At 41.3% G+C, this 11,971-nt stretch overlaps 1 protein-coding gene across 1 annotated transcript; it reads right to left on the bottom strand.

Moving 5' to 3' along the window:
- Positions 1–8,852: 8,852 nt before the first annotated feature.
- LOC117484366 (proteasomal ubiquitin receptor ADRM1-like) lies at positions 8,853–11,888 on the bottom strand. Its single transcript, XM_034132823.1, has 3 exons — positions 11,835–11,888; positions 10,231–10,448; positions 8,853–8,864 (listed from the first exon to the last, which is right to left on the bottom strand). The coding sequence occupies exons 1-3, from the start codon at positions 11,860–11,862 to the stop codon at positions 8,853–8,855; spliced, it is 258 nt and encodes an 85-aa protein (XP_033988714.1). The 5' UTR covers positions 11,863–11,888.
- Between the last annotated feature and the right edge of the window lie 83 nt (positions 11,889–11,971).

Genomic DNA, 11,971 nt, shown 5'->3' with positions numbered 1-11,971 from the left:
TAGCCAATCACCAACCAAGGTAACCCCCCCCCCCCCCTTATCACCTGAATCTCCTCCTAGAGCACCATTGTGTTCTTTTTAACCAAATCTCTCTCAGAGGGGCGTGGGGAGGGGCTCCTTATTTTCATCTAAAGTAACAGACAGAGAATCAGCACTTTTGAAACAGGGCTGAAACAGAGGGGATTATGGGATGCTGCAATGATCTGTTTGGTGTTTCAGCCAATCAGAGACAGGTTCTGTATATATCTGAGACCTGTGATATATTGTTGAAAAGAGCATAATAGGGGACCTTTAAAGCGTAATCTTTGCAATATCAATTATTTTGTATTTGACTGTATGTCCACTGTAATATAGAGAGACTTGTTTAAAATGATTCAAAAGGAAAATATGATGTAGACCATAAAATGCACCTTATAGTTCACTGAATGATATTATTATTTTAAATTACATTAAACTTAATGATAGTTAAGTTGATGATTGCATTTGTCACCATTACTGCTACATGAAAATGCAGAAATCAAATTCTCCCACACATAAATGAAACCTGTATTCAAACCATTCATTTCCCTTTGTTGCTTTCCCTGCTTTCACTAAAGTGCAAAGAATTTGTGAAGAATTGGCAAAGATACATAAAAAAAACACCAAAATAATTTCACACTGCGCATGCAAACACTCATTCAGATTAAACATATTAGAGAACATCACCTCTCATTGGCTGAACAGGTCCTTACAATGTGTGATTCAGTCATTTGACTGATTTTAGGCTTTCAAAGTATATAAATGGTTGTTAACGCTTATAGGCAAAATGAGACAGTTTTAAATTCATTTTAGGCCAATTAATACGGTGTTTGATAGTTGCAAACGTGCTACAACCGCCCAGAAACATTTCCATTAGGAGAAACCCGCTGCAGCTTGCAAACGCTGCAAATATAAAAACACAAATGTTCCAAAACACAGGGGACACTAAAAAGTGACGCACACAGCTGGGAGACGAGGGGACACTAAAGAGTGACACACACAGCTGGGAGACCAGGGGACACTAAAGAGTGACACACACAGCTGGGAGACCAGGGGACACTAAAAAGTGACACACACAGCTGGGAGACCAGGGGACACTAAAGAGTGACACACACAGCTGGGAGACTAGGGGACACTAAAGAGTGATGCACACAGCTGGGAGACCAGGGGACACTAAAAAGTGACACACACAGCTGGGAGACCAGGGGACACTAAAAGGTAACGCACACAGCTGGGAGACCAGGGGACACTAAAAAGTGACGCACACAGCTGGGAGACCAGGGGACACTAAAGAGTGACGCACACAGCTGGGAGACCAGGGGACACTAAAAAGTGACACACACAGCTGGGAGACCAGGGGACACTAAAAGGTGACGCACACAGCTGGGAGACCAGGGGACACTAAAGAGTGACGCACACAGCTGGGAGACCAGGGGACACTAAAGAGTGAAGTAAGAAGATATGATTCTACACTGTATTGAAGTAAACATGTATTGTTTGAACTGTTTTATGTAATCACAAACGGGTTTTGATAATCACTTAGAATAGGAATGTTATTCTCACTTTTAAATTCACTGACTTAGAGATTCTGTGTTTCACACACCAACATTGATCCTTATCACCACTAAGAGCCAGATGCGGTCACTAAGTCGTTAAAAGACATCGTAAAATAAGTGGAAGAGAGTTTAAATGTCTGTGGGAGAATGGTTTAGGTGAAAATATCCCCTGGGAAGGAATGTAGAGTAAGATAAGGTAAAGATAAACATTGACTTTTGACCTAGTGTGGTTTGGGGTCTCACTCTGTTCGAAAACTCTGATTGACCTCGGCCAGAAGCGAATCCAGCCAATCAGGACACTTGGGGGAGGTGGTCAGTTTAAACAGCTCCTCCCCAGGGGCTCTCTAATTCGCTTGGGAGAAAAGTGGGAAGGAAGAATCGACAAATCTCCGCCCCAAAAGTAGATAGAAATACTGATGTTTGTGTGTGTAAAAATGCTTTTGGGTTTGGTGAGTGGTTGACTCCGTTAAACTGTGTCCGCATCGCATCATTGACAGAAGGCACTCTCTTCTCGTTCGATGGGTGGTTTGATCCCGATACATTTTAGCCGCATCGCATCACGAATCTAAAAGTCCGGAGTACCCGGAGTACTCTGTATAACTTGTATATGTGTTTGGTTTCCTACTAGAAGTAAACTCAGATAATTTGTTATAACTTTGATTCCGGTGTTTTTAATTCCTTTCTTAATTTAATAGAGATCCAGCCTCATCCAACGAACGGCGCGTAGCAGAGGTATTCTACTCCAACAAGTGGTGACTTTCCCGACGTTTGTGAGCTGATCTCTAGAAAGGGACACCGACAGCCAGGGGACAGAATCCAGTCCAGGGGGAGGACACAGAGATACTGGTGACAACTAAACCAATGGCCATATACAAAAGGTGAGCAGACACCTGTTTTGATTATCAAAAATCTGTGATTGATTATACTAAAAATTTAGAGTTGTCAGCAGCGTTCTCAGTGTTCTTAGTCACGGTGGGAAATACAATACATATTACAAGTTGGGGATATTGGGGAAGTGCTTAGAGAAGGGTATTAAGTCCTGGATCTAGAGCAAGATAGTGTTTGAGAGAGGCGGGTAGGTTAAGTCCCGGCCCTTCACTCACTAAATACGAAGGCTGCAAGGCTAGAAAAAGAGGGTTAAATTCCCCGCAGATCATGATAAGATTGATTAATGCGGTTACCTTGCAGCGCTTTAATTAAAGACTACAAAAGGTGTAAAAAAGGGTTAAATTCCCCGCAGATCATGATAAGATTGATTAATGCGGTTACCTTTCGTGGTGCTTTAAATGTATAAAATGTCTGTAATTGTTATATGGTGGGTGATAGAGGGGGAGAGAGACGCGACCTCCAACTAATTATTTGGAACGACCGTATCTCATCACAAAACTGTTGTGGGGATAATCAGGCTCATTAAACGTGACGATAAAGAGATTTTGTTGACTGAGTTTTTAACTCTTGACCTGAAGTCGCAATCACCGTGAGGAGATTGTAGAAGCTTACTTCTGGAAGTCACGCTATCTGTTGAAATAAACATCGCACAATAATAATTTGCCTGACTGTAATATGATAAGGTATGAAAAGCTCTGTGTGATTTTTTTAAGTCAAATCTGTGTAATACTTGAGAGAAAAATCCAGTAAAAAGAACTGTGGGTAAAGAATTGCAGAAGACAAAGACACAGAGAGCAACAGGCAGGTGGTATAATGTCTGAGACCCTACCTCCACCCTACGGAGATAATGGCTCACAAATGCCACTTATGAGTATCCCATCTAATACTCCTAAAGGAAAACACATTGTTAGACCTGATATTCAGGGATAAGGAATGTTGGAAATAGTAATGGAAGATATTGAAAATCTTAAACTGGATCAACCAACCATGTTAGTGAACCCTGCTAATATGGAGCTAATACATGTAGAAAGAATAGCAGCAGCTCTGGCAAAGACAATAGGTCCTAGCATGCAAGCACAGAGCGATAATATGATAAGGGCTATTAAACTGACCCTTTTTGGAAATGGGATTTTCCGTTACACAACAGAAGACTCAATTCAGGCCTTAAAGAACGCTTTACAAACAAGTCAGGGAGTTTAATGTGTTGCTATGTTGCCCATGTGGGAGCTTACACTTTTGGGAAGAGATCTCCCTTTCTCTGTCCTGAGGTGCTGCAGAATCACAGCAGCACTCAGGGTCAGAGACAGGCGTGACCTCTGGAGAGGAAGAAAATCTAAATCTGAACAGACCACAGAGCCCATTAAAAGGTTTTATGGCCTCTACACTGAGAGGAAGATCTGGAGATTGTAAGGAACTCTCCCTAAATATCCACCCCCACCCAATCACGAGGGCAAGAGTGGGCCTCTCACCAATAAACGAATCATCTCTTAACCAAGTCAGATTTCAAAATAGCCATACCTCAAGTTGTTAAGAAAAGAGGGAGATTCGAAAAGTTATCAATAATTGCCCAGTATATTAAATAAATACAAACAGACACGTATCAATATAAGTCAGATAATATAGACGAGGTCAATCATGGAAGAAGGCTGACATTTAATGCCTGATATATAAGTAATAGTAATAATAAATATATAGCTGATATTAAATAACTGATGTATAAGGCTCGATATTTCTGAAAATGGGAACACCGTTAACGGCGTTCTATTTCAGTAAAAGGGGGAAAAGGATAGGATATACATCAGACAATATGTATGTGAGATTATTACGTTTTTAGGAGAAATTTATCAATTTAAAATACTAGTTATGGTATTTTTTGTTTTGTTTTATTTGTTGCTTTTAAGAGAAATTGATACAGTTAAAATAATCTAGCTTTGGTTATTTTTTGTTTTGTTAGTTTGTTCCTTTTTGTTTTATTTTTTATTTTTGTTCTATATTTTAATTTAATTTTTAATTTTTAATTTTTAATTTTAATTTTTGTTTATTATTTTCTGCATAGTCTCTTGTCCACACTCCAGTCTAGTTGGTGCCGCCAATAAACACTAAAGAAGTAGAAAAGATGATTTCAAAACCATATTTCCAGCAACTTAAGGGCTTGGTATGAGACTTCTCCACACAGGCTGCTGACGTCAAAAGGGGGACCCGAGAAACACAAGGCCAACACAGCAGATTACGTCTGGTTGGAGGGGACCTCCCATGCCGTCCGCTCAGATGGAAAGGGAGACAACTGGTACCACTGGAGCCAGTGTGCGGTCGGGAAAAACACCTGCGAGGACCCTAGACGACATCAGGAAAGAGTTGGCCCTCGTCGCGAGGACCCTAGACGACATCAGAACAGATCTGGCTCTCGTCAAGGCAGTCGACCCAGGAGGCGCCATCAGCGGGCCGGAGGAGGAGGATCAGGACATCTCTCCAACAGTCGACCCGGAAGGCGCCATCAGCAGACCGGAGGAGGAGGATCAGGACATCTCTCCAGCATCGACCCGGAAGCCGCCATCAGCGGGCCGGGGGAGGACAATCAGGCCACATCTCTCTAGCAGGCACCCCAGAAGCCGCCGTCAGCGGGCTGGGGGGACGAATATATGGCAAACCAAGACGGCACAGGGAACTCCATTTCCCGCTGAAACAGGTTGATATAGCCGGTGTGGAACTTTGTCTGAACAATCCATTTTTTTTTTGAGGAACTTTCAACTTTATTTTTATATCCCACAATATAAGGGATTGGTATTTTTTATTCTACAGAACTATGTGTTACCAAAAGAGGGAAAAGTATGATAATGTCTTTTCTAATTTCTGTGGCTACTTTTATTGCCATTTTAGTGACATGTGGTTGTTGTTGTTGTGTGCCTTGTATCTGCTCACTGTGTGTTAGACTCATCAGTTCCACCATTGAGGGAAGAGTAAAGATGACTCAGCTGACAAGGACTTTGCTTTTTAGACATATTTTATTCTCCCTCCACTGTCATAATAAGTTGTTGTTGTTGTGGACTGTTCCTAAAGGTTTAAAGTGCTCTATATCCCAACTTCTGATGGGTTTATATAAATGTTGGGACAGACACAGTAAGAAGAAAATTGACAGTGGTAATGTTTCAAATGCTATATGTTGATCTCGTGAGGTGAGATCAAAAGAGGGATTGAAGTAAGAAGATATGATTCTACACTGTATTGAAGTAAACATGTATTGTTTGAACTGTTTTATGTAATCACAAACGGGTTTTGATAATCACTTAGAATAGGAATGTTATTCTCACTTTTAAATTCACTGACTTAGAGATTCTGTGTTTCACACACCAACATTGATCCTTATCACCACTAAGAGCCAGATGCGGTCACTAAGTCGTTAAAAGACATCGTAAAATAAGTGGAAGAGAGTTTAAATGTCTGTGGGAGAATGGTTTAGGTGAAAATATCCCCTGGGAAGGAATGTAGAGTAAGATAAGGTAAAGATAAACATTGACTTTTGACCTAGTGTGGTTTGGGGTCTCACTCTGTTCGAAAACTCTGATTGACCTCGGCCAGAAGCGAATCCAGCCAATCAGGACACTTGGGGGAGGTGGTCAGTTTAAACAGCTCCTCCCCAGGGGCTCTCTAATTCGCTTGGGAGAAAAGTGGGAAGGAAGAATCGACAAATCTCCGCCCCAAAAGTAGATAGAAATACTGATGTTTGTGTGTGTAAAAATGCTTTTGGGTTTGGTGAGTGGTTGACTCCGTTAAACTGTGTCCGCATCGCATCATTGACAGAAGGCACTCTCTTCTCGTTCGATGGGTGGTTTGATCCCGATACATTTTAGCCGCATCGCATCACGAATCTAAAAGTCCGGAGTACCCGGAGTACTCTGTATAACTTGTATATGTGTTTGGTTTCCTACTAGAAGTAAACTCAGATAATTTGTTATAACTTTGATTCCGGTGTTTTCAATTCCTTTCTTAATTTAATAGAGATCCAGCCTCATCCAACGAACGGCACGTAGCAGAGGTATTCTACTCCAACAAGAGTGACGCACACAGCTGGGACGGAGCGCTTGGTGATGTTCAGGGTGATAATGCTGAACAACGGTCTCTGTGTCAGAGAGTCTGTCTCATAACTGTAACGGACCGTCCACACAGCAGCGTTAAAAAAATCTTGGAGGTGGGCGTATCTGAAGCTTGGGGATTTTTTGCGAGCAAGGCACCAACAACCAATCACATGAATCTCCCGCCCCCGACATACGAAGCAAAAAAGTTTGAAGTAAACTGGATATAAACTCCCCAAACAGGCGAAAACCTACCACTGTCTCTGCCACCTCCCTCCATGCCTGGCTCCTCCGGTTTGTATCCCGGTAGGTAAATAGGGACTGGTCATAAAGCACCGGGTGATTCCCTACCGCTAATTTCTCCTCCATTTTTTGGAATATGAGGAAATGACCTGCGGTATGTCTCTCCCAGCATACACGCCGTTTGATTGGCTAGAGCTTGAACTGTCAGATTTGCGTACACGGGATTTGATTGGCTGACGCTTCCACCTCAGCCTCAAAAGTTGAACATTGCTCAACTTTGAATCCTGAAAATCCTGAAAATCTCTGCTCGCCTGCCCACAATGCAGTTCGGCGAAAAGTGAGGGAAAGTGACGTCACCCCATTCAAAGTGAATGGGCAGAAGCGTTTCAAGATTTTTTTAACGCTGCTGTGTAGACGTACCGTTAGAAATATGATTATGATCTGGTCAGTTAATTTAGCTGATTAAATTATATTTAGTTAACATATTCTTTATTCTTCAATTCAAAGTATGTTCAAACAAATGTAAACCAAAAAATCATCCTCGTTAATGAAGTTATAAATAAGAGTTACTTTGCCATTAAAGCCCGGATATTTGACACTAGGGGGGGGTTACTTGTCAGAAATGTGTTCTAGGTGGTCTATTTACTCTAAATGACGTTCCCCTTAATTTCCCCAAAAGTAGAAATGGGTCCGGGTTCTTATGGGTTAAACATATAGGCTTAAAGGCATAATAGAACTACCGTATTATATGTATTCAACTTGTGCCCCGCTGGACTTACTTTTCTGTGGTTGACCGTTACTGTGACATATCAGTATAGCCACGGAAGATAGTTTGTGTGTTTCATTCCCATGCATCAAGGTTATTTTCATGTATGTAATTGTTTTTCCTGCACAGTGTAGACTGTAGAGTCTTGTTGTGATGAGAGGGATACAGGTATTTCATAAAAAAACGTGCTCCCTGGAGAATAGCTACAGAATTTATATCACAATTTAATCGGAGCTGATCACAACTTGTCATGAGTGATCCAGTCATCTCGATGAACGTTCGGGCTGTGAATAAACAACTTGTGTTTTACTTTTAGGCTCTCTGAAGGTATGGACAGCTATCAAAGCTACTATACATCACATTAAGAACGATGTACAAATGAAAGTCGGACACAAATATATAATTTAAATGATTTATTCAAGTTTGCAATGTTTTGAACAGGCATCCACACAGTCACCTACTTTGTAATGTTCGATACCTCCCTGTAAGCGTCACGATATCGACCTCTCACCCACAACCTCACATACGAGTACTGAATGTGCATCAAAGTGATCATAGGAAGGCAGATATACTGTAGCAAAAGATGAACGTAAACGACAAACGAGGCGACACTAAGCAAGGCAAAGCAGGGCTAAGTATCAATACGCTGGCAAATTGCAGAACTTTTCCTGAAGCGAGCAATGCTACTGCAACATACCTGCACCGGTGGCGGGAGCAAACACGGCAAACACGCAAGTGGGGCGGGTCTGTGTATCAACAAACAAGAGACAGCCAGCTAGAAACCTCTGCCCTTTTATAGGGATTAGGACTCTCATCCTGCTACTACTCTTTGATGAATCAGAAAAGAGGAAATAAAATGTTTTTACAACACTTGTAGAAGTCTCGTTGGACTCTAGGACGCTGATGTTCTGACATCCAGTAAAACAGAGTAAATAATGTGTTAAAAAGCAGATCCTGGTGTTAACACTCACCCTGTTCTCCTCCTGCTCCGTCCAGGTGTAAAATGGCTTCTGGCACTCTGACTTCATATTTGTAATTCAACACCCTCACCTGTGTGCAGCTCCTCCTCTTGATTCATAACCAGCTGAACCAGTTCACACACAGGGACTACGTTCAGTGAGATAGAAATAGAGCTTAACAGAAGCTCAACAAAGTTATTGAAATAAACATATCAAAACCACATTGTGAAAATAACCCAGTCAACATCCTGCATTCAAAAACTTACTTTAGTTAAAGTGTGTAGGTATTTAAGTACTCTAGTGGTAATGGTGCATTCAATTGTTCCCAATTATATATATATTTGTTTCTGGATTAATAACCCTGCTGCATTTAAGTAAGGGATATAGAAATATTCAACATTCTATACTCTGTCGTTTTTTTAAATATTAGACGTACTATACTCTGTAGTTTATGACACATCAACAAGGACAGATATGAAGACATGATTTAGATTCCTTGACATTTCAGAAAAAATTATGAAAATTCCAAGAAAAAAACACAGTATGTCTGAAACATTTCTGAAAAATAGATCTAAAGTCAATCAACTTCCGTGACACACTATGACTTTTTTTCACGAAATGTCAAGGAATCTAAATAATATCATGTCTTCATATCTGTCCTTGTTGATGTTGCAAATGGAGCTGCTGTGATGTAAAATGTCAGACTTGATCTAACCATTACATTATTATCGTATCGTATAGCGTACAAAATACTGAGTTAAATTACAAAATACATGGTTCTGTCAATAAAACCTAGATGTATGTTTGCTTTGGAGGAAGATTTATTTAGATTCCTTGACATTTCAGAAAAAAAGTCTGAAAAAAACATTTAAAAAATCATAGTGTTTCAAGTCCATATTAAAGTCTGTTTAAAAACATCACTGTAGAGGTTATTAACTAAAAAGTCAAACTATAGTATGTTGAAAATATCAGACAAAAACGACTTAGTATAGTATCTCAAATACAGCGGCGAGCCGTGAGCTTTATACCTAGGCCCTCTGACCCCCACCAATTCCCTTGAAAAAAAGAAAAAAAAATAGTTATTACGTCACAGCGTATACTTCAGCGGAATATCAAAACAACGGCCCAGGGTGCAAAACGCATCAATGACAGCGACCCTCTACCACACAAAACAACACCTGTGAACCCAATTTGTGTTCTTTGACATTGAAAATGATATTGCATTGTGTTTGTTACTTTCGTTGCAGTTGTATGTCTTAAGTGTAATTTGGCATGCTTTTATTTTGAAGGCGAGTTCACGCTGTTGACAGGAAGTTGTTGTTGCTATGGAAACAAGAAAAGTCTCACAGCGGGCGGAACTTGTCATAAAGTCTGCGATAATAAAACCCACCCATTTAGAGGGAAGATATGATTGGTCAATTGTACTGTCATTTGACATTACTCTCTCGTTCAGTTACTATAGCGGGCCCTCTGTGAATCGCAGAGAGGGCCAGACGAGCTTCTTTCATGTAACCCTTCACATTCAACAGAGACTGAACAGGCAGATTCGAAGGATTTATTTCTTTGGAAATGTTATTTTAAATACAATTTTTTCGGTAAAACTAATGAAAAATAGGGCACACACACACACACACACACACACACACACACACACACACACAGTACAAAGGTAGAAGTATTTTATATACAAACGTCCGTAACTCTCGTAAACATGGCGGTGTTAAATGAACATGAGGAAGCAACATGTTGGCACTGAACTCAATCAGACGTATTGAGGATGATATTGATACCTGCTGGAACTGAGGCGAGCTGAGAGTGTTGTTCAGCTCCTCGCTGCTCTGAGGGAGAGACTCTCCGGAGGGGAGGAAGGGAGAGAGACGCTGCTGCACCTCGGGGTGAGACAGGATGGGAGCCATGACCTCCGGGGTGAGCACGCTGGACAGATCCACTGCAGAAACCACATCTGTGCTTTAGCAAAGGTACAAGTACTCAGATCTGTGCTTTAGCAAAGGTACAAGTACTCACATCTGTGCTTTAGTAAAGGTACAAGTACTCAGATCTGTGCTTTAGCAAAGGTACAAGTACTCACATCTGTGCTTTAGCAAAGGTACAAGTACTCACATATGTGCTTTAGTAAAGGTACAAGTACTCACATCTGTGCTTTAGCAAAGGTACAAGTACTCAGATCTGTGCTTTAGCAAAGGTACAAGTACTCACATCTGTGCTTTAGTAAAGGTACAAGTACTCAGATCTGTGCTTTAGCAAAGGTACAAGTACTCACATCTGTGCTTTAGCAAAGGTACAAGTACTCACATATGTGCTTTAGTAAAGGTACAAGTACTCACATCTGTGCTTTAGCAAAGGTAAAAGTACTCACATATGTGCTTTAGCAAAGGTACAAGTACTCACATCTGTGCTTTAGCAAAGGTACAAGTACTCACATATGTGCTTTAGCAAAGGTACAAGTACTCACATCTGTGCTTTAGCAAAGGTACAAGTACTCAGATCTGTGCTTTAGCAAAGGTACAAGTACTCAGATCTGTGCTTTAGTAAAGGTACAAGTACTCAGATCTGTGCTTTAGTAAAAGTACAAGCACTCACATCTTGTACTGGAGTAAAAGTAGAAGTACTCACATTCATTAGCTAACAATGACATTATTGTTCTATTAATATAAAGGGAGGTCAGGTACTCTTTAAAACAGCTGCTAGTTATGGGTACTTTTTACTGAAGTACATTTCAAAGCCCATACTTCTTTACTTTTACTTGAGTAAAGAAGTTTAGTCAGTACTTCTACTTTTACCAGAGTATTTTTAAACACGAGTATCTGTACTTCTACTTGAGTAAAGGATGTGTGTACTTTTGCCACCTCTGGTTACTTCCTCTCAGTACTTCTGGTGTACTCTCTCACCCCCCTGCATCAACATGTACTTAGTTACTTCCTCTCAGTACTTCTGGTGTACTCTCTCACCTCCCTGCATCAAAATGTACTTAGTTACTTCCTCTCAGTACTTCTGGTGTACTCTCTCACCTCCCTGCATCAACATGTACTTAGTTACTTCCTCTCAGTACTTCTGGTGTACTCTCTCACCTCCCTGCATCAACATGTACCTAGTTACTTCCTCTCAGTACTTCTGGTGTACTCTCTCCCCCCCCCCCCCTGCATCAAAATGTACTTAGTTACTTCCTCTCAGTACTTCTGGTGTACTCTCTCACCCCCCTGCATCAACATGTACTTAGTTACTTCCTCTCAGTACTTCTGGTGTACTCTCTCACCCCCCTGCATCAACATGTACTTAGTTACTTCCTCTCAGTACTTCTGGTGTACTCTCTCACCTCCCTGCCCCCCCGAGGGGACGTTCATGGTGGCCAGGATGCTCTGCAGGTCCCTCAGCTGGGTGGGCTGCGAGGCGTTGGGGGTCCCGGCGGCGGTAGCGGGGGAGGAGGCGGTGGGGGAGGTGATGGAGGTGTTG

Source organism: Trematomus bernacchii, unplaced genomic scaffold (assembly GCF_902827165.1).
Source record: "Trematomus bernacchii unplaced genomic scaffold, fTreBer1.1, whole genome shotgun sequence".
NCBI lineage: Eukaryota > Metazoa > Chordata > Actinopteri > Perciformes > Nototheniidae > Trematomus > Trematomus bernacchii.
Note: the sequence above shows the minus strand (reverse complement) of the source record. Positions and strands in the feature narration are given on the sequence as shown.

Bases quoted from the DNA above. Each gene is read 5' to 3' on its own strand.
- LOC117484366 (XM_034132823.1), bottom strand. From the start codon at position 11,862: ATGAACGTCCCCTCGGGGGGGCAGGGAG. The intron at 10,449-11,834 runs GTGAGAGAGTAC...TGGTTTCTGCAG, and splicing joins CCCCTCGGGGGGGCAGGGAG to TGGATCTGTCCAGCGTGCTC.